General features: G+C 45.2%; 1 protein-coding gene and 1 long non-coding RNA gene across 3 annotated transcripts in view; both read right to left on the reverse strand.

The window, feature by feature from the left end:
- Window positions 1–19,009, reverse strand: part of LOC121582971 — a 29,663-nt gene extending 10,654 nt beyond the window's left edge. The window contains exon 1 of one of the 2 annotated variants that reach the window (XR_006003422.2): window positions 18,849–19,009. This is a non-coding gene — a long non-coding RNA (uncharacterized LOC121582971). Of the gene's footprint in view, window positions 1–17,509; window positions 17,586–18,848 lie in introns of those variants that run through there. The other variant, XR_006658840.1, reaches the window with a different exon arrangement.
- A 3,787-nt stretch (window positions 19,010–22,796) lies between these two features.
- The window catches only part of pcsk6 (proprotein convertase subtilisin/kexin type 6), a 107,344-nt gene continuing 105,213 nt past the window's right edge, over window positions 22,797–24,927 (reverse strand). The window contains exon 21 of the mRNA XM_045215898.1: window positions 22,797–23,565. Coding sequence (XP_045071833.1) covers window positions 23,468–23,565 — 98 coding nt within the window. The 3' untranslated portion in view covers window positions 22,797–23,467. The remainder of the gene's footprint in view (window positions 23,566–24,927) is intronic.

Raw genomic sequence — 24,927 nt, forward strand, 5'->3', positions numbered from 1 at the left:
ACAAGGCTATCAAGCCTTCATCAAGTCCAAAGAGAGTGTTTAGAGTGTTTTACTGTTTTAAGAGTGTGTGTGAGGTCAAATTAAGTTATTAATCATACTAGCACAGAAAGAAGTGATGCGATCAGTCAGATTCTGAACTATATAATGGTTTTCATGTCTAGACAAAGCACTTTTGCAACAGAAATCAATCTTCTCTGATATCACACTGGTTTACACTTTTGTTATTAGTCCCTGGAAAGACAATGAGCACCATCAAAAGGAACCGTCTGTCCCCTTCTGTCCTCGCTCCATATAGGGAGGGAGGACAGAAGGGGACAGACGGTAGAGGGGGTTTTGCGACTCTCACACCCAGAATGATGCTGCACCTCGGAAAGTTTCCTAATCATACACGCTTATCGTCCTGAGAAATGGGTCACCGCGGAGTCATACTGCCGTCGCTGTAGCGCAGTTATCACCTCCACACAGCGACACAGCCACATCAAGAACTAGGTTCTGGGCAATTGAAGTCATGAGTAACCTGTCTCTAGTGCAGAGAAAACAACGCGCTGAGGAGCACGGGTAGCTCGAAAAAGATATAAAAGTCACACTGAGTGATGATTCATATGCTATGCTTGGATGTTAGCGCTGGCTAAACAGGCTTGTAAGGAGGATGGCTAAGGAGATAGTCAGTCAGAGAAGCCGAACGGGGTCAGATAATGAATTTGTGCTCTGAAAGATGAAAGTAGCCTTTCATGTTTGGAGCTCGAGAGGAGAAGAGGACTGAGGGTTTTCCCGACAGAGCTTAACCCATGTCCTTTCTTTCCATCACGAAATGACTCCCTATTCCCTATATAGTGCATTAGGCCAACTATTGACCAGAACCCTATAGAGAAAAGGGTCCCGTTTGGGAGGTACACAGAGTAAGCTTACAAAGCTTTATTTTCTGTCTAAAGAGGAATATGGTATATGCATTTGATGTTTTACTTATTAGTCTAGTCTGTAGAAACATCGACCTAAAAGGTTTGACCAATTACTTAATCACCATTGGAAGTAACTGGTGAAACGTTTTTTGGTCAATGTTTCTATGGCCAAATTTCAACCCCACATAATTTCATGTCCATCTACATGTCAATGAAGAAAGCATTACTGTATGTCAAGTTCAAAATGATTTATTTCCAAATAAAATAGCAAAATGGAGATTGAAGTATGGAGTATTTATTATTGCTCCTATTCATCACTTGCACTTCTGACAGCATTTTATTATAATAATAATAATAATAATTTTCAAAAGCTTTAGAATTTGGTAGTGATCATGTTAAAAGAACCAACAGAATACTTGAACTACAACAATATTTTCAGTAATGGTTACGGAAACTGAACACTGGGTACTATTCTGATGAGCTCCGCCCCCAAACAATGCCAGCCTGACCAATCATAGACGTATATTTTCGGGGACGGTCCAGCCTTGATTTGGCCCAAGAATAGTTGTGTATTGATTGGTCTAGATCTAGTCCGCCCGGACCGGTGTGGTGATACTGGTGGTTTCTTAGAACTGATGGATTATGCAGTGACACGGAGAATGAACGTGGAAAGCCATGTATGAACCAAGAGAACGAACTCCAACAAGAGGCATGGATATAGTCACTTTTCCATGCTCATTATTTTAAAGTCGTAGTATTTATCAATCAGATTTTTATCAAAGAAACAACTATTAAAATGCGAGCAAATCGCTCACCTCATTCTTTTTATTTAGTGAAGCAATTAAACCGAAATCAAATCAATGTTGGCAGTTCAAAATACAACTGTATTAGTCAAACATTGGCCTACTTGGTGTAATTTGTTGATAGTCAGTAGGCTAGTTTTTGATCAGTGATGATTTGTATAATATTTTTCTGATATGATATTTGAGACAAGAGAAGAAAGAAGAAAATAAATACGATCCTGTTTTATATTCTCATAGCCTATTTAGGAAATAACAAATCTTTGATATTATGCACAAAACAAACAAGTGTCAACATTCACCTGCAGGCTACACTGTTCTACAATAATAATGTATAGCAAATATAGGTAGGCCTAACTCCGCTCAGAGAATAAACTTCTCAGGTGTCATCTAATAGGCCTTTAATAATAATATAGCAATTCAACATCGGTTTTCATGGAAAGCTAATTACAGTGAGTGGGCTTAGTGCATGCAAAGTCTGGCCACAGAGTGTTCTTTTCAGTTACGCTGAAAGTTCTACGCTCTGGTAACTGAGCCCAACAGTCACGGTGTAACAAGTGCACATGTACTTATCTGGAAACAAGTATTTGAAAATAGTTTGAAATAGTATTTATAGGAAACTATTTTTAAAAAATTGCTAATACTTCAAAAGAAGTAGTTCATTCGCTCAATATGGAAGTGGTCAGATGACGTGGATACTACGCTACAGGACTGTTTTGCTAGCACAAACTGTAATATGTTCCGGGATTCATCCAATTGCTTTGAAGAGTATACCACCTCAGTCACCGGCTTCATCAATAAGTGCATCGATGACTTCGTCCCCACAGTGACCATACGTACAGTTGAAGTCGGAAGTTTACATAAACTTAGGTTGGAGTCATTAAAACTCGTTTTTCAACCACTCCACAAATGTCTTGTTAACAAACTATAGTTTTGGCAAGTCAGTTAGGACATCTACTTTGTGCATGACACAAGTAATTTTTCCAACAATTGTTTACAGACAGATTATTTCACTTATAATTCACTGTATCACAATTCCAGTGGGTCAGAAGTTTACATACACTAAGTTGACTGTGGCTTTAAACAGCTTGGAAAATTCCAGAAAATGATGTCATGGCTTTAGAAGCTTCTGATAGGCTAATTGACATCATTTGAGTCAATTGGAGGTGTACGTGGTCCTCTGTAGCTCAGCTAGTAGAGCACGGCGCTTGTAACGCCAAGGTAGTGGGTTCGATCCCCGGGACCACCCATACACAAAAATGTATGCACGCATGACTGTAAGTCGCTTTGGATAAAAGCGTCTGCTAAATGGCATATTATTATTATTATTACCTGTAGATGTATTTCAAGGCCTACCTTCAAACTCAGTGCCTCTTTGCTTGACATCATGGGAAAATTTAAAGAAATCAGCCAAGACCTCAGAAAAAAATTGTAGACCTCCACAAGTCTGGTTCATCCTTGGGAGCAATTTCCAAATGCCTGAAGGTACCACGTTCATCTGTACAAACAATAGTACGCAAGTATAAACACCATGGGACCACGCAGCCGTCATACCGCTCAGGAAGGAGACACGTTCTGTCTCCTTGAGATGAACGTACTTTGGTGCGAAAAGTGCAAAACAATCCCAGAACAACAGCAAAGGACCTTGTTAAGATGCTGGAGGAAACAGGTACAAAAGTATCTATATCTACAGTAAAACGAGTCCTATATCGACATAACCTGAAAGGTCGCTCAGCAAGGAAGAAGCCACTGCTCCAAAACCGCCATAAAAAAGCCAGACTACGGTTTACAACTGCACATGGGGAAAAAGTTCGTACTGGTCTGATGAAACAAAAATAGAACTGTTTGGCCATAATGACCATCTTTATGTTTGGAGGAAAAAGGCAGGGCTTGCAAGCCGAAGAACACCATCCCAACCGTGAAGCACAGGGTTGGCAGCATCATGCTGTGGGGGTGCTTTGCTGCAGGAGGGACTGGTGCACTTCACAAAATAGATGGCATCATGAGGAAGGAAAATTATGTGGATATATTGAAGCAACATCTCAAGACATCAGTCAGAAGTTAAAGTTTGGTCGCAAATGGTTCTTCCAAATGGACAATGACCCCAAGCATACTTCCAAAGTTGTGGCAAAATAGCTTAAGGACAACAAAGTCTAGGTATTGGAGTGGCCATCACAAAGCCCTGACCTCAATCCTATAGAAAATTGTGGGCAGAACTGAAAAAACGTGTGCAAGCAAGTAGGCCTACAAACCTGACTCAGTTACACCAGCTCTGTCAGGAGGAATGGGCCAAAATTCACCCTACTTATTGTGGGAAACTTGTGGAAGGCTACCCGACATTTTTGACCCAAGTTAAACAATTTAAAGGCAATGCTACCAAATACTAATTGAGTGTATGTAAACTTCTGACCCACTGGGAATTTGATGAAAGAAATAAAAGCTCTCTACTATTATTCTGACATTTCACATTCTTAAAATAAAGTGGTGATCCTAACTGACCTAAGACAGGGACTTTTTACTAGGATTAAATGTCAGGAATTGTGAAAAACTGAGTTTAAATGTATTTGGCTAAGGTGTATGTAAACTTCCGACTTCAACTGTACATATCCCAACCAGAAGCCATGGATTACAGGCAACATCCGCGCCGAGCTAAAGGCTAGAGCTGCCGCTTTCAAGGAGCGGGACACTAAGAAACCCTGCTATGCCCTCAGACGAACCATGAAACAGGCAAAGCGTCAATACAGGACTAAGATTTAATCCTACTACACTGGCTTTGACGCTCATCGGATGTGGCAGGGCTCGCAAACTATTACAGACAACAAAGGGAAACCCAGCCACAAGCTGCCCAGTGATGCGAGCCTACCAGATGGGCTAAATGCCTTTTATGCTCGCTTCGAGCTGTTCCGGACGACTTTGTGATCACGCTCTCCGTAGCCGATGTGAGCAAGACCTTTAAACAGGTCAACATTCACAAGACCGCGGGGCCAGACGGATTACCAGGACGTGTACTCAGAGCATGCGCGGACCAACTGGCAAGTGTCTTCATTGAAATGTTCAACCTCTCCCTGACCGAGTCTGTAATACCTACATGTTTAAAGCAGACCACCATAGTCCCTGTGCCCAAGAAAGCGAAGGTAACCTGCATAAATGACTACCACGCTGTAGCACTCACGTCGGTAGCCATGAAGTGCTTTGAAAGGTTGGTCATGGCTCACATCAATACCATCATCCCGGAAACCCTAGACCCACTCCAATTCGCATACCGCCCCAACAGATCCACAGATTACGCAATCTCAATCGCACTCCACACTGCCCTTTCCCACCTGGACAAAAGGAACACCTATGTGAGAATGCTGTTTATTGACTACAGCTCATGTTCAACACCTTAATGCCCACAAAGCTCATCACTAATCTAAGGACCCTGGGACTAAACACCTCCCTTTGTAACTGGATCCTGGACTTCCTGATGGGCCGCCCCCAGGTGGTAAGGGTAGGTAACAACACATCTGCCACGCTGATCCTCAACACGGGGGCCCCTCCGGGGTGCATGCTCAGTCCCCTCCTGTACTCCCTGTTCACCCATGACTGCATGGCCAGGCACGACTCCAACACCATCATTAAGTTTGCCGACGACACAAAAGTGGTAGGCCTGATCACCAACAACAATGAGACAGCCAATAGGGAGGAGGTCAGAGACCTGGCAGTGTGGTGCCAGGACAACAACCTCCCCCTCAGGAGATTGAAAATATTTGGCATGGGTCTCCAGATCCTCAAAAGGATATACAGCTGCACCATCGAGAGCATCCTGACCGATTGCATCACTGCCTGATATGGCAACTGCTCGGCATCTGACCGTAAGGAGCTACAGATGGTAGTGTGTACAGCCCAATACATCACTGGGGCCGAGCTTTCTGCCATCCAGGACTTTTATACTAGGCGGTTTCAGAGGAAGGCCCAAGAAATTGGCAAAGACTCCAGTCACCCAAGTCATAGACTGTTCTCTCTGCTACCTCACGGCAAGCGGTACCGGAGCGCCAAGTCTAGGTCCAAAAGGCTCCTTAACAGCTTCTACCCCCAAGCCATAAGACTGCTGAACAATTAATCAAATGGGCACCTGGACTATTTGCATTGATTTGATTATTTGAAAATACTCAAATACACAGAAAATAAGATTTAATATGCATGTATTTGAACCCTGATCTGACTGCCCCACACCTTCATATAGGTTCCACATTCAAAAAACTCAGGACACCCATCTCTCTATCAGCTAGTCAGGTCATTAGAACACCTAGGCAACCAAGTACTATCCCTTGGGCCCTGGACCGGCATAAAAAAAAAGTTGATCAAATGTCATACTATCAAATGATCAAAGGCAACAATCAATATGCCCCAAACAATATATTCTGAGTATTGTTGTACAGAAACAATATATTTAAAGTGTTGATGTACAGAAATGATATATTTAGAATGTTCTTGTACAGAAACAATATATTTAGATTGTTGTTTTACAGAAACAATTTATTCAGAGTGTCGTTGTACACAGAAACAATATATTTAGAGTATTGTTGTACAGAAACAATATATTTAGTGTTGTTGTACAAAGGGTTAAACCATCAGATACTTTTCAATATAGGGGGAGATAGACAGACAGCCTATAATTAATATCAATACTGCACTCTGTTAACAACTTGACATAGCTCCCAAACAGCCACTGGTGTGGTCAACTAGATGCCTGGGTAGTTTTGAGCAGTGACAGGGAAACAGCAGCAGTGAGGGGAAAACAGCAGCAGTGAGGGGGAAACAGCAGCAGTGAGGGGGAAACAGCAGCAGTGAGGGGGAAACAGCAGCAGTGAGGGGGAAACAGCAGCAGTGAGGGGGAGAAACAGCAGCAGTGAGGGGGAAACAGCCACAGTGGGATACAAGGCGTTCCTCCACCAGTACATGAGCAACAGTTCATCTGGTCAGGTCAAGACTTCTTAGCCCTTTGGTCATTCACCACAAGCCAGCTGTTTCTCCTCAATATGCTTGACTCCTTTCTGTGTGTTAGCAAGTTAACAATACTGGATGCGAAACATGTGGTAACTGCTGGTCATTCTGTCACACTGGCATTGGCTGCTAAATGTTATGGTCCTGTAAAAAGAAATCTGAAAGCTGTAAAATTTGGGGAATCCATGATGAGAGGAAATTACTTTAAGACGATGAGATTAGTTAATGGGTTCTCATGGTTCTCACCCCCTTCCAAAGACTTACACAGTAATTATGACAACTTTCGGAGGACGTCCTCCAGCCTATCAGAGCTCTTGCAGCATGAACTGACATGTTGTCCACCCAATCAAAGGATCAGAGAATTAATCTAGTACTGAAAGCATAAGCTACAGCTAGCTAGCACTGCAGTGTATAAAATGTGGTGAGTAGTTGACTCAAAGAGAAAGACAATAGTTGAACAGTTTTGAACAAATTAATTTATTCCAAAATGAAGGAGAAGCAAGAGAGAAAATAGAGAGATTTCGTCATTGTTTTTCACTTTCAGTTTCACTTACTTAGCTAGAAAATGCAGCTAGCTAGTTTAGCCTACTGAAACACCCTGCTCAAACAGAGGGGTGCTATGTTAGCTAGCTGGCTATGACTTTCCAACACAACACTGGAACTCTTTCAAGTCAAGGTAAGCTTTTGGTATTACTAATTTATTGCCACTGGGGCCCGCCGGTGTAACTGCTTACTGACTGTACACTAACGTTACTGCATGATTGTAGCAGGTTTACTAACGCATTAATTCTAAGACTATGACGTTACTTTAGCTAACATGGTGACAACGATGTAGGCTGTGGGCAGCGGTTTGGCTTGGAAAGGTTTTTTCGGCTGGTCACATACAGCTGATGTGTTGTGCATTGAAGTCCACAAGCAAAGGGAAGAGGTGAGAGGAGGAGAGCGCATAGATGCGAGAAGGAATACAAGGTGGCTGCTATGAAAGTGAACTGTGTCTATGCGTGATCAGGGGTGTATTCATTCCGCCGATTCTGTTGAAAAGCGTTTGTCAAGGGGTGCTGAAGGTGGGTGTGGTGCATGAATCAAGCGCAGGACGCAGAAGCTCAGTCCAAAAGACTTTAGTGCAATATTCACGTAGAAAATAAGCACAATAAGCCCGAAGGCGAAATAACGGCGCACACAGGCGTCAAACAAACGGCGCACTAACATGTGCGAAAAACCTCTCCAAAACACTGGAGGGAAGTACGTAGCTCCAACACAAAACAGAAGAGCAATCACACACAAAGACAAACACACACAACGAGAAATAAATAGGACACTAACGAGGACTAACAAGACACAGGTGTACAACATCAAGACAAAACCAAACGAACATGAAACATAGATCGGTGGCAGCTAGTACTCCGGGGACGACGACCGCCGAAGCCTGCCCGAACCAGAAGGAGGAGCAGCCTCGGCCGAAACCGTGACAGTACCCCCCCCTTGACGCGCGGCTCCAGCCGTGTGCCGACCCCGGGGGGACGACCAGGAGGACGCGGAGCAGGGCGCGCGGGATGGTCCCGGTGGAACTCCGACAGGAGAGATGGGTCTAGGATGTCCCTCCGCGGCACCCAGCACTGCTCCTCCGGGCCGTACCCCTCCCACTCCACGAGATACTGGAGACCCCCCATCTGGCGTCTTGAGTCCAAGATGGACCGAACGGTGTACGCCGGAGCCACCTCGATGTCCAGTGGGGGCGGAGGAGTCTCCCCTATCTCATTGTCCTGGAGTGGACCAGCTACCACCGGCCTGAGAAGAGACACATGGAACGAGGGGTTAATATTCTTATACTCAACAGGTAGATGTAACCTATAACACACCTCGTTCAATCTTCTCAGGACTTTAAAGGGCCCCACAAACCGCCGACCCAGCTTCCGGCAGGGCAGGCAGAGGGGTAGGTTTCTGGTAGAGAGCCAGACTCGATCTCCGGGTGCGTACACCGGCCCCTCACTGCGGTGGAGATCGGCGCTCGCCTTGTGACGAAGGACGGCCCGCTGCAGGTGGACGTGGGCAGCGTTCCACGTCTCTTCCGAGCGCCTCATCCAATCATCCACCGCAGGGGCCTCCATCTGGCACTGCTGCCAAGGTGCCAGAACCGGCTGGTAACCTAACACACATTGGAAGGGGGTTAGGTTGGTAGAGGAGTGGCGGAGAGAGTTCTGGGCCATCTCGGCCCAGGGAATGTACCGTGCCCACTCCTCCGGCCGGCCCTGGCAATACGACCTCAGAAACCTACCCACATCCTGGTTGACACGTTCTACCTGCCCGTTACTCTCCGGGTGGTACCCTGAGGTAAGGCTAACCGAGACCCAGGCCAAACAGGAAACTCGAACCGACGGTATATCCTCGGGTACCCCGTAATGCCGGAAGACGTGGGTAAATAGGGCCTCAGCGGTCTGTAGGGCAGTAGGAAGACCCGACATAGGGAGAAGACGACAGGCCTTAGAGAACCGGTCCACAACGACCAGGATGGTGGTATTCCCCTGAGAGAGGGGAAGGTCTGTCACAAAATCCAATGAGAGGTGGGACCATGGTCGTTGTGGAACGGGCAGGGGTTGTAACTTACCCCTGGGCAGATGTCGGGGCGCCTTACACTGGGCGCACACCGAGCAGGAGGAGACATAAACCCTCACATCCCTAGCCAAAGTGGGCCACCAGTATTTAGTGCTAAGGCAATGCACTGTCCGGCCAATACCCGGATGTCCAGAGGAGGGTGACGTGTGAGCCCAGTAAATGAGTCGATCCCGAATCTCGAGCGGAACGTACTTCCGACCCTCAGGACACTGTGGAGGGCTGGGGTCGGTATGCAACGCTCGCTCGATTTCGGCATCGACCTCCCACACCACCGGTGCCACAAGGCAAGACTCCGGTAGTATGGGAGTAGGCTCAACGGACCTCTCCTCCGTGTCATACCGCCGGGACAGCGCATCTGCCTTACCATTCTGGGACCCAGGGATGTACGTGATTTTAAATACGAACCTGGTGAGAAACATACTCCATCGAGCCTGGCGAGGGTTCGGTCTCCTCGCTGCCCGGATGTACTCCAGGTTCCGATGGTCAGTCAAAATGAGGAAAGGGTGTTGAGCCCCCTCAAGCCAATGCCTCCACACCTTAAGGGCTTGAACTACAGCTAACAGCTCCCTGTCCCCAACATCATAGTTACGCTCCGCCGGGCTGAGCTTTTTTGAGTAAAAAGCACAGGGGCGGAGTTTAGGTGGCGTGCCGGACCGTTGAGAGAGAACGGCCCCTATACCAGCCTCAGACGCGTCTACCTCAACCTGAAAGGGTAATGCGGGATCCGGATGCGCCAGCACCGGAGCCGACGTAAACAGGTCCTTCAGTCTCCTAAAGGCCCTGTCCGCATCAGCTGACCACTGCAGGCGCACCGGACCCCCTTTCAGAAGGGACGTGATGGGAGCTGCCACCTGTCCAAAACCCCGGATAAACCTCCGGTAGTAATTCGCAAAGCCCAAGAACTGCTGCACCTCTTTTACAGTGGTTGGAGTTTGCCAATTACGCACAGCGGACACACGATCCACCTCCATTCTCACCCCTGACGCGGACAACCGATAACCCAAAAAAGGAGACCGACTCCTGGAAAAACAGACATTTCTCTGCCTTGACATATAGGTCGTGCTCCAACAGCCTCCTCAATACACGACGCACCAGGGTTATATGCTCGGCTCGGGTAGACGAGTACACCAGAATGTCATCAATGTACACGACCACCCCTTGTCCCTGCATATCCCGGAAAATGTCATCTACGAAGGATTGGAAGACTGATGGAGCATTCATCAACCCATATGGCATGACGAGATATTCGAAATGACCTGACGTGGTACTAAACGCTGTCTTCCATTCGTCACCCTCCCTAATGCGCACCAAGTTATACGCGCTCCTGAGATCCAATTTTGTGAAAAACCGCGCTCCATGCAATGACTCTGTCATGGTCGCAATCAGAGGGAGTGGATAACTGTATTTCACAGTAATCTGATTGAGACCACGGTAATCAATGCACGGGCGCAACCCGCCATCTTTCTTCTTCACAAAAAAGAAACTTGAGGAGGCGGGAGAAGTTGAGGGCCGAATGTATCCCTGTCTCAAAGATTCGGCTATGTAAGTCTCCATAGCTTTTCTCTCCTCTTGAGACAAAGGATACACGTGGCTCCGTGGGAGCGCTGCTCCTGCCTGGAGATCAATCGCACAATCCCCCTGTCTATGAGGAGGCAACTGCGTCGCCCTAGTTTTACTAAACACGAGAGCTAAATCCCCATATTCAGGCGGAATGTGCAGTGCGGGCACTTGGTTTGGACTTTCCACCGAAGTCGCCCCCACGGAAACACCCAGACATCGCCCCTCGCACTGAGCAGACCACCCATCGAGAGCCCTCTGTTGCCACGAAATAGCAGGGTTATGGGTGCTTAACCAGGGAATTCCCAGCACCACTGGGTACGCAGGAGAGTCGATCAGATACAGCTGTATAGTCTCTTCATGACCCCCCTGCGCACACATCCTAAGTGGTGCTGTGATCTCCCTAATCAACCCCGACCCCAACGGGCGGCTATCTAAGGCATGAACGGGAAAAGGTTTGTCAACAGGTAGGAGGGATCCCTAAATCTAAACAAAACTTCCGATCAACAAAGTTCCCAGCTGCGCCTGAATCTACTAGCGCCTTATGCTGGGAATGAGGTGCAACCTGTGGAAAACACACAGGTATACAAAAGTGCGCAACAGAAAGCTCTGGGTAAGTGGGACGTCTACTCACCTGGGAGGCCCCCCCAGTGCGTGGCCTGTTGTCTTCTCCCCCGGAGAACCCTCCCCAGCACCTGGCCGCAGTGTGCCCTCCACGACCGCACTTGGTGCAGGAGACAGGCCCCCTCGGGCTCCTCCTCTTCCTTTCTCTAGCGCTGGCACCCCCGAGCTCCATAGGGCTCGGCTCGGAGGTGCCGGAGGGCGGAATGGACGGACCCCCCTCGGGACGTTCACGGGTGGCCAGCAGGGTGTCCAGACGGATGGACATATCGACCAACTGGTCGAAGGTGAGATGGGTATCCCTGCAGGCCAACTCACGTTGAACGTCCTCCCGTAGGCTACATCGAAAATGGTCGATGAGGGCCCGTTCATTCCACCCTGCGTCCGCCGCTAGAGTCCGGAACTCTAGAGCAAACGCCTGTGCGCTCCTCCTCCCCTGTCTTAGGTGGACTAGACGCTCCCCCGCCGCTTTGCCCTCAGGTGGATGGTCGAACACGGCCTTGAAGCGGCGGGAGAACTTGGCGTAGGAGATGGTGTTGGCGTCCATCTTCCTCCACTCGGCGTTAGCCCACTCCAACGCCTTGCCCGTGAGACAGGAGATGAGGGCGGAAACGCTCTCGTGTCCCGAGGGCACCGGGTGTACAGTGGCCAGGTAGAGCTCCACCTGCAGGAGGAACCCCTGACACCCGGCAGCTGTTCCGTCATACGCCCTCGGGAGCGAGAGCCGAATCCCCCTGGTTTCCGGACCTGGGACTGGTGGACCGGCCGATGGGGTTGGCAGGGTAGGTGGAGGTGTGGGTACCCCGCTGGCCTCCCATCGGTGCAGGGTGTTGATGACGTCCTGTAGAGCGGTCCCCAGTTGTCGTATCTGGTCATCTTGGCCGTGAACATGCTCCTCGAGCGACTCAGGCGTAACTGCAGATCCTGCTGATTCCATTTTGGTGTGTGATTCTGTCAAGGGGTGCTGAAGGTGGGTGTGGTGCATGAATCAAGCGCAGGACGCAGAAGCTCAGTCCAAAAGACTTTAGTGCAATATTCACGTAGAAAATAAGCACAATAAGCCCGAAGGCGAAATAACGGCGCACACAGGCGTCAAACAAACGGCGCACTAACATGTGCGAAAAACCTCTCCAAAACACTGGAGGGAAGTACGTAGCTCCAACACAAAACAGAAGAGCAATCACACACAAAGACAAACACACACAACGAGAACTAAATAGGACACTAACGAGGACTAACAAGACACAGGTGTACAATATCAAGACAAAACCAAACGAACATGAAACATAGATCGGTGGCAGCTAGTACTCCGGGGACGACGACCGCCGAAGCCTGCCCGAACCAGGAGGAGGAGCAGCCTCGGCCGAAACCGTGACAGCGTTTCTTAAACGGAAGCAAACGGAAGCAAATGGAACAAAACAGGGATAAACGTACCTGAATTTGTCCAATAGAAACTCTTGTTTGAAACTGTTGGACTAATGATTACACCCTATATCAGCTAGACGCAGGCAAGAGTGTGCAAGGCGGTATTGAATGTCACTGTCTGTCCATATGTCACAAATTTGTCTCTTGACCTGTGTGCACCTACCTGTAAACTTTTATTCATAGGCTAGGTTGTAGCAACCTCATGATGGGTATAGGGCAAATTTGAGGATCATGTAGTACCCTTTTATTTTTATTTTTATTTCACCTTTATTTAACCAGGTAAGCCAGTTGAGAACAGGTTCTCATTTACAACTGCGACCTGGCCAAGATAAAGCAAAGTAGTGCAATAAAAACAACACAGAGTTACATATGGGGTAAAAAAAACATAAAGTCAGAAATACAACAGAAAATATATATACAGTGTGTGCAAATGTAGCAAGTTATGGAGGTAAGGCAATAAATAGGCTATAGTGCAGAATAATTACAATAGTATTAACACTGGAATGCTAGATGTGCAAGAGATTATGTGCAAATAGAGATACTGGGGTGCAAAAGAGCACATTAAATAACAATATAGGGATGAGGTAGTTGGGTGGGCTAATTTCAGATGGGCTGTGTACAGGTGCAGTGATCGGTAAGGTGCTCTGACAACTGATACTTAAAGTTATTGGGGGAGATAAGAGTCTCCAGCTTCAGAGATTTTTGCAATTCGTTCCAGTCATTGGCAGCAGAGAACTGGAAGGAATGGCGGCCAAAGGAGGTGTTGGCTTTGGGAATGACCAGTGAGATATACCTGCTGGAGCGCAGACTGCGGGTGGGTGCTGCTATGGTGACCAATGAGCTAAGATAAGGCGGGGATTTGCCTAGCAGTGATTTATAGATGGCCTGGAGCCAGTGGGTTTGACGACGAACATGTAGTGAGGACCAGCCAACAAGAGCGTACAGGTCACAGTGGTGGGTAGTGTATGGGGCTTTGGAGACAAAACGGATGGCACTGTGATAGACTACATCCAATTTGCTGAGTAGAGTGTTGGAGGCTATTTTGTAAATGACATCGCCGAAGTCAAGGATCGGTAGGATAGTCAGTTTTACGAGGGCATGTTTGGCAGCATGAGTGAAGGAGGCTTTGTTGCGAAATAGGAAGCCGATTCTAGATTTTACCCTAAACCTATCGCAGTTACATTGAACTGGGTGAATGGAATATGAATGAGAGGAATATGAATGCTGTACTTAAACGGCACTGACCACCACTGGTGAGGACAGTATTGAATGGACCAAATACACAAACACACATGCACGCACACAATCCTCAGGGTACAAGTGAAGTAGGGCAAGAGTACAAAATACAAGGCTAAAAGGAGGACAACCTCAGTCAAACACAGCAGAGAACATTTTCTCCTCAAAGAGCAATGTGCTGATAGTGAATACAAAAAACAAATCCTCTTCCAGTAAAGTTCATGCTCCCAATGTTAGGCAACTCAGGGTCTGTGAGTGCTGAAAGCTAAGATGGTTGTGTCCTAAATGGCACCCTATTCTCTATATAGTGCACTACTTTGTGTACTAAATGGGGAATAGGTTGCCATTTTTTACGCAGACATGGTGATTTACCATAGGAGAATACACAGCCACATTCCCAGCACAAAGGGTCAGTGAGGTGCAAATCTTGAGATCCTTGTGCGTAACTGGATTTTATGCCAAAATCTCCTGTTGACATCATTGCATTATTTATGCAAAAGTCTGAGGGCTCTTTTTGAACAAATCTAGCACAATGGTAAATCATAGCACTGGTGGTAGTGCTATAAATTCAGTGGTGTGTCAGAAATATTTGTGCTATTTTCACAACCAGAGTTATGGGCGCAGTAGCTGATGGTGGCGTAAAAGGGCTGAGTTTTGATGAATGAACAAGTTATATGTGTGTCAAGGCATGACCCCTCACTGGTCAATCAGAAAGTGGTCCATGGCTAAATATGTGGTTGCTTCAAGTAGTGTATTTACAGTATTTTATGTATTGAGTTGTTATCAACCCCAATTTGAATGTTAGTCCATATATAGCCTAGTTTGTTAAATAGCCTGCAGAAACAAAATAACAAGATGCATGAAGGCCTATCCCATCTTTGCTAAATATGTTGAACATATTTGCAGTCAACATTGTAAGAAGCCTAATTGCATGGCTTCAATATGAAAATATATTGTTAAACATAGCATTTGCACTGATATGACATGGGGCGGCAGGTAACGTAGTGGTTAAGAGCGTTGTGCCAGTAACCGAAAGGTCGCTGGTTCTAATCCCCGAGCCGACTAGGTGAAAAATCTGTCGATGTGCCCTTGAGCAAGGCACTTAACCCTAATTGCTCCTGTAAGTCGCTCTGGATAAGAGCGTCTGCTAAATGACCTATTTATTTATTTATTTTATTTATATAGGGGCTAGGCCTACTGTAAATTGCATTATGTCTGCCATGTCTCAGCCATGGACATGCCAAATGTTGTCAATAAGCAAGATCAAATTCTAATCAAAACGAAACAACTTGTTTTAAATGGGCTATGTCTAAATACAGTTACATGCACCATAGTTGCTCCCCGTGGGCATAATTAAGGTAGACTATGGAGGCTTTTAAGCAGGGACGGCCTGTTCAATAGGGCGATATGGGCGACGCACTGCCAAACGGGAAAAGGAAGGGATTTTTTTTCTAATCAATTATATCACGGCAACAGTAGTTATCAGTGTTGTAATCTATACGTCTGATCTGCCACAGTGCCACACTGCCACTAAATGTCGAATCAGGCTAAAGTCGTGCTTCAAATGGCTCCACCCCCTTTTGGGGCGATTTCAGTCAGATTGAAAATCGCCCAGAACTTCTGTCATAGACTCCCATGTAAAATCTATTTTTTTCAAATTTCAGAGCCTTCAATACAATCTCAATGGGTGTCTGTGGGCTTGCACTTACGCGCTTTCGTCACATGAACGTAACTAAGAAAAGAGAGGGTAGCAGCGTCAATCAATTCACTACTACTATCAACATGGCTAGGCTTCAGTGCAACTCGATTGTGTCTTTGAAAGAATTTCCTTTTTGTCGGCGAACAAATGAAGATAAATTGGCAACGAAACAATTAGGACCTCCCCAGACCAAATTTAATAATTCAACAGGTTTCTACTAAAGGGGGAAGTCCTACACCCGAGGATTTTCCAAAAAATGGTACGAACGAAAAAATAACATTGCCACTCAACTGGATGAGGGATACAGGCTAGCTGTCCGCCGCCACAACGATGAGGTTAGTGTTGATAATCACAAGTTTACTGGAGAACTGAGACCAAGTAGAGACTTTGGACAGGGTGGATATGGTTATATTGCGATATTGTCAATACAGTATATCGTAAAGTATCACTATGTAACTCGATTTCTTTCACCCCAATCCCTCAAATTAACGGTAAATAACTGAATTGTTTGCCCCACATTTAGCTAAGATGATTAGCTAGCCAGCTAAAATGTTTTATTTAGTTAGCAGTCGCATCTACAATAGTTTACTGTCAATAACATGTCTCCAAAAATGACGTGGTGTCTCCAATTGTGTTGACATTTTACAATTGCGATGCGCATCCATGAGTATCCACTTTCTGTAGCTCAGCTGGTAGAGCACGGCGCTTGTAACGCCAAGGTAGTGGGTTCGATCCCCGGGACCACCCATACACAAAAATGTATGCACGCATGACTGTAAGTCGCTTTGGATAAAAGCGTCTACTAAATGGCATATTATTATTATTATTATTATTATTCCAGCCTTGTGTAGGTCTCCAATTTTGTCCCTGACATCCTTGGAGAGCTCTTTGGTCTTGGCCATGGTGGAGAGTTTGGAATCTGATTGATTGATTGCTTCTGTGGACAGGTGTCTTTTATACAGGTAACAAGCTGAGATTAGGAGCACTCCCTGAGATCAGTCAATAAATGATTCTGGTATTGACTTATATGCTGCCCCTGTCTTCATGTTGTTGCTGGACATATCTTTTTAAAAATGTGTGTAGGTCACCTAAATCATCAGAAAAATTGCCCCTCCTGAGAATTTCTTCAGGAGCCGCCACTGCTTTTAAGCACATCCTAAATAATAATAGGTTCTACCTAAAATAATGATACAAATGCTCCCTGTTTTACTAGTCCCAAACTTGACCTTTTAATAAAGCTTTGGTGATTAATATTCATTTCCAAGCAATCTCACGAGCCAAACCCTTTATTGATGGGCTGCTATTTGTAGATGGGTTGGCTGACAATGTTACTAACACGATGTGTGCGCTTCCATGGGGCAGAAGTCAGCCTGTTGTTGTGATGCTGGATGGCCAGATTGCTAGCAAGAATGACAAGAAACTGCTATGTGGGGGATATTAAGTGGCTCGTTTCAGGTTGTTTCATCTTGTTATTGATACCATGTCTTGTTTTGAGGTGTTTTGACTGATTTCATGTCAATGCTAATATGGCTAAAATTCGCTAGCTAACCAACAACTGTAATGATGTATTTGAAAGACAACAAATTGTCATTGTGCAAATGTATTTATGTTTTCAATAAACATTGGAGACGAACTATAGCTTACATGTTGCAAACAATCTAAGGCAACCTCACCTGTTTTGCCCCATGGTTGCGCGCGTGTCGTTTTTGTTGATAAACAATCAACCACTCTATTGGGCGGGACAAAAAAGCAGCCTTCATTGAAGGGAGGCTATGCTTAGTTTTTAATCAAATTAAAAACAAGCAATCTGCTTTTTAAAACAACAACAATATTTCTAAATAGAATGGGGTCAGAAACATTATATCATAAATCGCATCTCTTGTTCCATGGCACTCTGTACAAACGTAGGCCTAAATATCTTTATGCATAACATCCTGTCAATTGTATCATTGCCTATGTGCAATGCACATTCTCCCAAAAATCGGCAGTTGCTATGGCATTATAGGAGGGCTGAATAGTTTGGAGGAGTGCGTATTTGGTAATCTGAAGAGGGGCGCTCTCTGAAAATCGGGATGGATAGCCTACTTGAACAAGTGAAATGAAGTATGCAGGTACTGTATGTGAATTGTGAGTAATGAAAAAGCAATACATTTAGAGGGCAAAAACCTCCAAAATCTTTCACGGCACTCTCACTAGGTCATTTAAAACCCCTTTATTCATATAGGCTACGTGGCTAATGCATGGCCAGGATACAAATATATTCTATGCGAAGCTGCTAAACCAGCCTTGATTAGGGGGCTAAACCAGCCTTGATTAGGGGGCAATCGGTGTTCTATGTTTCTAAATACAAGATTCACAGGCACAAAATGCACATCCCTTGTTCCCTGGGCACTGTGCGTCACTGCTGGATAGGCTGCACTTCCGCTCTTAAAATCCATGTCATTACCAACTGCGTTAACGTTAAGACCTGCTTTTGGTGGGTCTTAAAACTTCCCTTTAGTGCTGCATGAAATTGTCACTTTTGCGCTTGTTTTTAATGAAACACCTCAAATATTGCCACCCCTCCCACATCAGCGCAAGCGAGTTGATTAGTCAGGTAAATTGCAGACCCTGGCATAAGGGGTGGAAAATACCAGTGCGCCCGTTTTTACATGACGAAATTGCAACTTGCGTGGATCTCAAGTTAGGATTTGGCCTTGAGACATGATATTCCCGAAGTAGCAGGAATGGTGAAATCCACATGGTGGGTGGGTGACGAGGGTATCCATAAAGCCAAACAGATTGAAATAAGACTCATGGAAAAGTTAAACTTTTCTGTCCGAGTCTTTCTGTATGCCACAGCCGATGACAATCGCAATAGACGACAATAGCATCATGTAGGGAGACAGAAAGGGTGTTATCTGCAAAAGAACCCTCTGCGGGAGCATTGAATACTATTAGCAATACAATGAGGAAGAATGTAAAGACCATCAATGAGATTGAAGTAACTAACAACTGTTTAGATTGGCTCACCTGATTGGCTGTGCTGTCAAAAAGATGACAAGTCTTTGGCTAAGTGGCTCCATATAAAATAATGTAGTTTAAAAAGCAATGGCATGTTGAGGCTTACAGTGCAATTCCCTTACAAAAATGTCCTGTGGTACTCTGTGATTGTGAAGTGGTAGTCCTGTGGTATTCATGTGGTACTTGAAATGTACATCAGAAAGTACCACAAGAATCGTAGCCCTTTCATGCAGCCAAATGATCAAATCGCCCTCTTGTGCCATCATGGGTGGAATGTTATTAATATTTTTCATAATTTCATAATTAATTAACATTATTTCAACAACGAAAAACACAGCAACTCTTGTATTCCTATGTCAAACGGTTTTGTTATATTTCAGTCTTCTGTGATGCATATAAAGTGTAATATTGGGATGCAAACTAAAAATGGAATACATTTCAACTCTATATCTGACATGGTACAGGTGTCTTCTTTTTTTAAAGCCCATAACCATGTGTGTGCGTGCGGTGTATACTTTTGTTTCAAAGTAGATTTATTCAAGACTACCAAGAAACACTCTGTGTGACCCTGATGTAGCCCACTGCAGTAAAATGTTAATTAAAACCTGACGGTATGATAGAAATACAACAGAAAAGTCATGTGGTACTGTACCACAAGAATAAAAGTAATGTGGTACCGTACCACAATAATAAAAACATTGAGTGATAATGTACCTCAAGAATTTAAGTGTTTTATTTTTCTGTGGTAATGTGGCGGTAATCTTGCAGTATTTGACAGAAATCATCAAAGGCAAGCTATTCCTGTGGTACAATACTGCCTGAACAGAATAATCCGCAAAATGTAGCTAATAGGTATCTCAATATCATGTTCTGAGTATGATTAGACAAATTGGACCGTTCAAATCTTAAATTATCTTAAGACAGTCTCTTTCAGGAGAAATAAGACAATAAACTTGTTAAAAAACAAACTACTGTTTATTTTATTAATTAAACACTTTGTCTGGAGCCCAGGTTTCAAATGTAATTAAGAATATTTCACTTTTAAAAGGCATACTTGACATCAATTCAATAGATCATGGCACATGTATTTACATATTTGTGATTTGCATTACATTTGTGAGTTGCCTCACATATTTGTGAATTGCGTTTTAAGGATCAGTTTCAAGTACGTAAAATGCAAAAATTAACATACCATGTGGTACCACCAATTAACCACAAAAGAACATAGAATTACCACATTAAAAAACTAAAATTATCACACAAAACCACAGGATTTGTACCACAGCAATAACAAATGTGTGGTAAAATGGTCCAAAATACACTATATATACAAAAGTAAGTGGACACCTCTTCAAATGAGTGAATTCGGCTATTTCAGCCACACCCATTGCTGACAGTAGTATAAAATCGAGCATACAGCCATACAATCTCCATAGACAAACATTGACATTAGAATGGCCTTACTGAAGAGCTCAGTGACTTTCAACGTAGCACTGCCATAGGATGCCACCTTTCCAACAAGTCAGTTTGTCAAATTTCTGCCCGGCTAGAGCTGCCCTGGTCAACTGTAAGTGCTGTTATTTGAAGTGGAAACGTCTAGGAGCAACAACGGCTCAGCCGCGAAGTGGTAGGCCACACAAGCTCACAGAATGGGACCGCCGAGTGCTGAAGCACGTAGCGTGCCAACTGCAAAGTTTGGTGGAGGAGGAATAATGGTCTGGTGCTGTTTTTCATAGTTCGGACTATGCTCCTTAGTTCCAGTGAAGAGAAATCTTAACGCTACAGCCTAAAGTGACATTCTAGACAATTCTGTGCTTCCAACTTTGTGGCAACAGTTTGGGGAAGGCCCTTTCCTGTTTCAGCATGACAATGCCCCTGTGCACAAAGTGAGGTCCATACAGAAATGGTTTGTTGAGATTGGTGTGGAAGAACTTGACTGGCCTGCACAGAGCTCTGACCTCAACCCCATCGAACACTTTTGGGATTAATTGGAACGCAGACTGCGAGCCAGGCCTAATCGCCCAACATCAGTGGCCGACCTCACTAATGCTCTTGTGGCTGAATGGAAGCAAGTTCACACAGCAATGTTCCAACATCTAGTGGAAAGCCTTCCCAGAAGAGTGGCGGCTGTTATAGCAGCAAAGGGGGGACCAACTCCATATTAATGCCCATGATTTTGGAATGAGATGTTCGACAAGCAGGTGTCCACATACTTTTTGTCATGTAGTGTACCACAAAATGTCTGGACACCACAAGAATACCATAGGTCCGGTACCACAGGAATAGCCCAGAGTACCACAAGACTACCACTGGAGAAGTACCACAGGAATACTTGACTGTGTGGTAAATTTACCAGAGAGTTACCAAAGGACATTTTTGAAAGGTTGCAACATCAGACATAGTTGTGTGGGAAGTCAGCATTAGATTGAAAAAGCTCAAATGAACATTAAGGTTTCCAGAGAGCATGGTGTTATCAGACCCCCTGGAGTGATAAGAATTTCGACATGGCACTAAATCGTATTTAAACCAACGTGTTAATAAGAAGGTATGCAAATGTCAAGGGCAAGAGATTAAGTGAAATCACTGCAAGGTGTTTTCAATTAGCGAACGCGTTGTAATGTGCCAAGCTAAATGAAATTATGTTTAAGTCATGCTGGTGAAAACTGAGGCTTAGATTCAATCAGTTCAGCGTTATCCTGCGACAATCGACAATTGCATAGCGTATCATTGTTTTTATGCGATGTCGGAGGTGTAACTGCGTTAGAGCTGTCAAATCGGTGAGCGTTTGCTCATGTAGTTATTGTCAGGAAGCCACACCCTTACCACTCGCCTTAGAAGTTCAGAACGAGAAAGTGTATATAGTGTAATATAATGCTATATAGAAATTACACTTAAATTGAAAATCATTCAACAAAATAATAAGGATCTATATCAGCCTTATCAAGGTGAAGATTACATCACACATTCCAGTGTTCAACTTGTGCTGCATGGGCTTTCTGCTAATAGACAGGTTGGTTGTTTAGCAACAAAACCGACCGGTGTGCAACCATGGGGAAAAACAGACGGGGTTGGCTTAGATTGTTTACATGTAAACTATATTTCGTCCACAATGTTTAAAAAAAACATAAATCAGTTTGCACAATGAGCATTTCTTGTCTCTCAGATACATTGTTACAGTTGTTGGTTAGCTAGCTAGCGGATTTTTGTCATATGAGCTTAGACATGACCAGTCAAAACACCTCAAAACAACATGGTATCAATAACAAGATACAACGAGCTGAAACAAGCCACCCACGATTCCCCACATGGCAGCTTCTTGTCATTGTTGCTAGCTAACTGGCCATCCAGAATCACAACAACGCACAGACTTCTGCCCCATGGAAGCGCGCACATTGTTTTCGTGGCGTTGTCAGCTAACCCGTCTATGCGACTCCAATGGCAATGTCTGCGATAGGTATTACCCTGGAAGCTATTTGTGGATGTGACAGCTCCAACGCATTTCCACCTCCGACATCGGCTAAACACGCTGAATTGTTTGAATCTAGGCCTGAGGCTTTGGACACAACTTAACAACAATGTTGACTTCACAAACTCCTTGTATTGTTTTGTCATTGGTTTGAAGATCTGATAAGAGTCATATTCAGGTTGAAGTTTTAGTGAGTTTGAAAGCCTGTGTCAAACATTTCTATGCAACAAGATATCATACACAATGTATGTATTTTATTTCGTTCTTCTGATCTTACATAAAACTAATGTTAAAACATCAAATACACATTCTAAAATGTACAACAGCATTTGAAATGTTACAGTGTACCATAATGGTCCTGTGTAGCTCAGTTGGTAGAGCATGGCACTTGCAGTGCCAGGGTTGTGGGTTTGATTCCCATGGGGGACCAGTATGAAAATGTATGCACTCACTACTGTAAGTTGCTCTGGATAAAAGCGTCTGCTAAAATGTAAAACCGTATACAGTATTTTATTGTTTTACACATTTCTTTATAAAAAGCTAAAAGCCTTATACAGTATAGACCTTTTTTTTGTGAGGAAGTTTGTATCTTAAGTATGAAAAAGTTGATCCGGGTTGTAATCGGTAGGGCACACAACAGAAAACGAAAACAAGTTCAAGTAGTCCCTCCCTGTTTCAGTTTGTCTTATTCCATCTGGTGCCTTATAAATACGATCCCGATTTTGAGTGATGCTGTTTCTTTATCAACCAGTTCATACTATTTAGGTGACCGATTCACTTACAAAAAACAGTGGTTCAATCAGAGAATTATCGACTAACATGTGTAGTCGTAAAAAGTACCGTACTTTACAACGATGCAGCCTTGGAATAAAAAATAAACATTTTATACATGTTACATACTGTATGTAGTTTTTTATAAAACAGACAACTTTAAAATATATATTGTATGAAAATCAAGTCTACCCTTTGCGGGGTAAAATTGATGGGAGGAATAGTGTGTGTTCCAGGGTTGAGGTCACCAACCCTGGTGAAGGCCTATTCATTCTTTCTTTTAATTCAAACACAGACATTAGCTAGTTTGGAAATGTACAGCGGATGAGGAAGTGGTGGGTTCCACGCTGGGCTCCTCTCCAGGTTCCACACTTCGGGTTCTCTGGGGTTCTCATCCGGTCATCAGACAGGTTCTGCAGCAGAACTGGCGAAACAGCTTCTTTTCACACAGCCGGTTGGACTTTACCATCTCACAGAACACCTCGTCGGCTAGAGAGAGAGATGAGAGAGAGAGATGGGGGGGAGGGGGGGGGAGCGTTCAGAGATGATCCACACAGCTATGTCCTCTTCCACTCTTTCCTTCCTTCCCCTATACAAACTTCCTGTTCAGAGATGATCCACACAGCTATGTCCTCTTCCACTCTTTCCTTCCTTCCCCTATACAAACTTCCTGTTCAGAGATGATCCACACAGCTATGTCCTTTTCCACTCTTTCCTTCCTTCCCCTATACAAACTTCCTGTTCAGAGATGATCCACACAGCTATGTCCTCTTCCACTCTTTCCTTCCTTCCCCTATACAAACTTCCTGTTCAGAGATTATCCACACAGCTATGTCCTCTTCCACTCTTTCCTTCCTTCCCCTATACAAACTTCCTGTGCCAACCCTTTACTACTACACCAACCCTTTACTACTACACAAATCCCCTTTCCCAAAAACGCCCTCTCCTCCCTCCACTGTTACGCTCACCCCTCTCCTCCCTCCACTGTTACACTCACCCCTCTCCTCCCTCCACTGTTACACTCACCCCTCTCCTCCCTCCACTGTTACGCTCACCCCTCTCCTCCCTCCACTGTTACACTCACCCCTCTCCTCCCTCCACTGTTACGCTCACCCCTCTCCTCCCTCCACTGTTACACTCACCCCTCTCCTCCCTCCACTGTTACACTCACCCCTCTCCTCACCCCCTCCACTGTTACACTCACCCCTCTCCTCCCTCCACTGTTACACTCAACCCTCTCCTCCCTCCACTGTTACGCTCACCCCTCTCCTCCCTCCACTGTTACACTCACCCCTCTCCTCCCGCCACTGTTACACTCACCCCTCTCCTCCCTCCACTGTTACACTCACCCCCTCTCCTCACCCCTCCACTGTTACACTCACCCCCTCTCCTCCCTCCACTGTTACGCTCACCCCCTCTCCTCACCCCCTCCACTGTTACACTCACCCCTCTCCTCACCCCCTCCACTGTTACACTCACCCCTCTCCTCACCCCCTCCACTGTTACACTCACCCCTCTCCTCCCTCCACTGTTACACTCACCCCTCTCCTCACCCCCTCCACTGTTACACTCACCCCCTCTCCTCCCTCCACTGTTACACTCACCCCTCTCCTCACCCCCCTCCACTGTTACACTCACCCCTCTCCTCCCTCCACTGTTACGCTCACCCCTCTCCTCCCTCCACTGTTACGCTCACCCCCTCTCCTCCCTCCACTGTTATGCTCACCCCTCTCCTCCCTCCACTGTTACGCTCACCCCTCTCCTCCCTCCACTGTTATGCTCACCCCTCTCCTCCCTCCACTGTTACGCTCACCCCTCTCCTCCCTCCACTGTTATGCTCACCCCTCTCCT

The sequence above is a fragment of the Coregonus clupeaformis genome, unplaced genomic scaffold (genome assembly GCF_020615455.1).
Source record: "Coregonus clupeaformis isolate EN_2021a unplaced genomic scaffold, ASM2061545v1 scaf0547, whole genome shotgun sequence".
Lineage (NCBI taxonomy): Eukaryota > Metazoa > Chordata > Actinopteri > Salmoniformes > Salmonidae > Coregonus > Coregonus clupeaformis.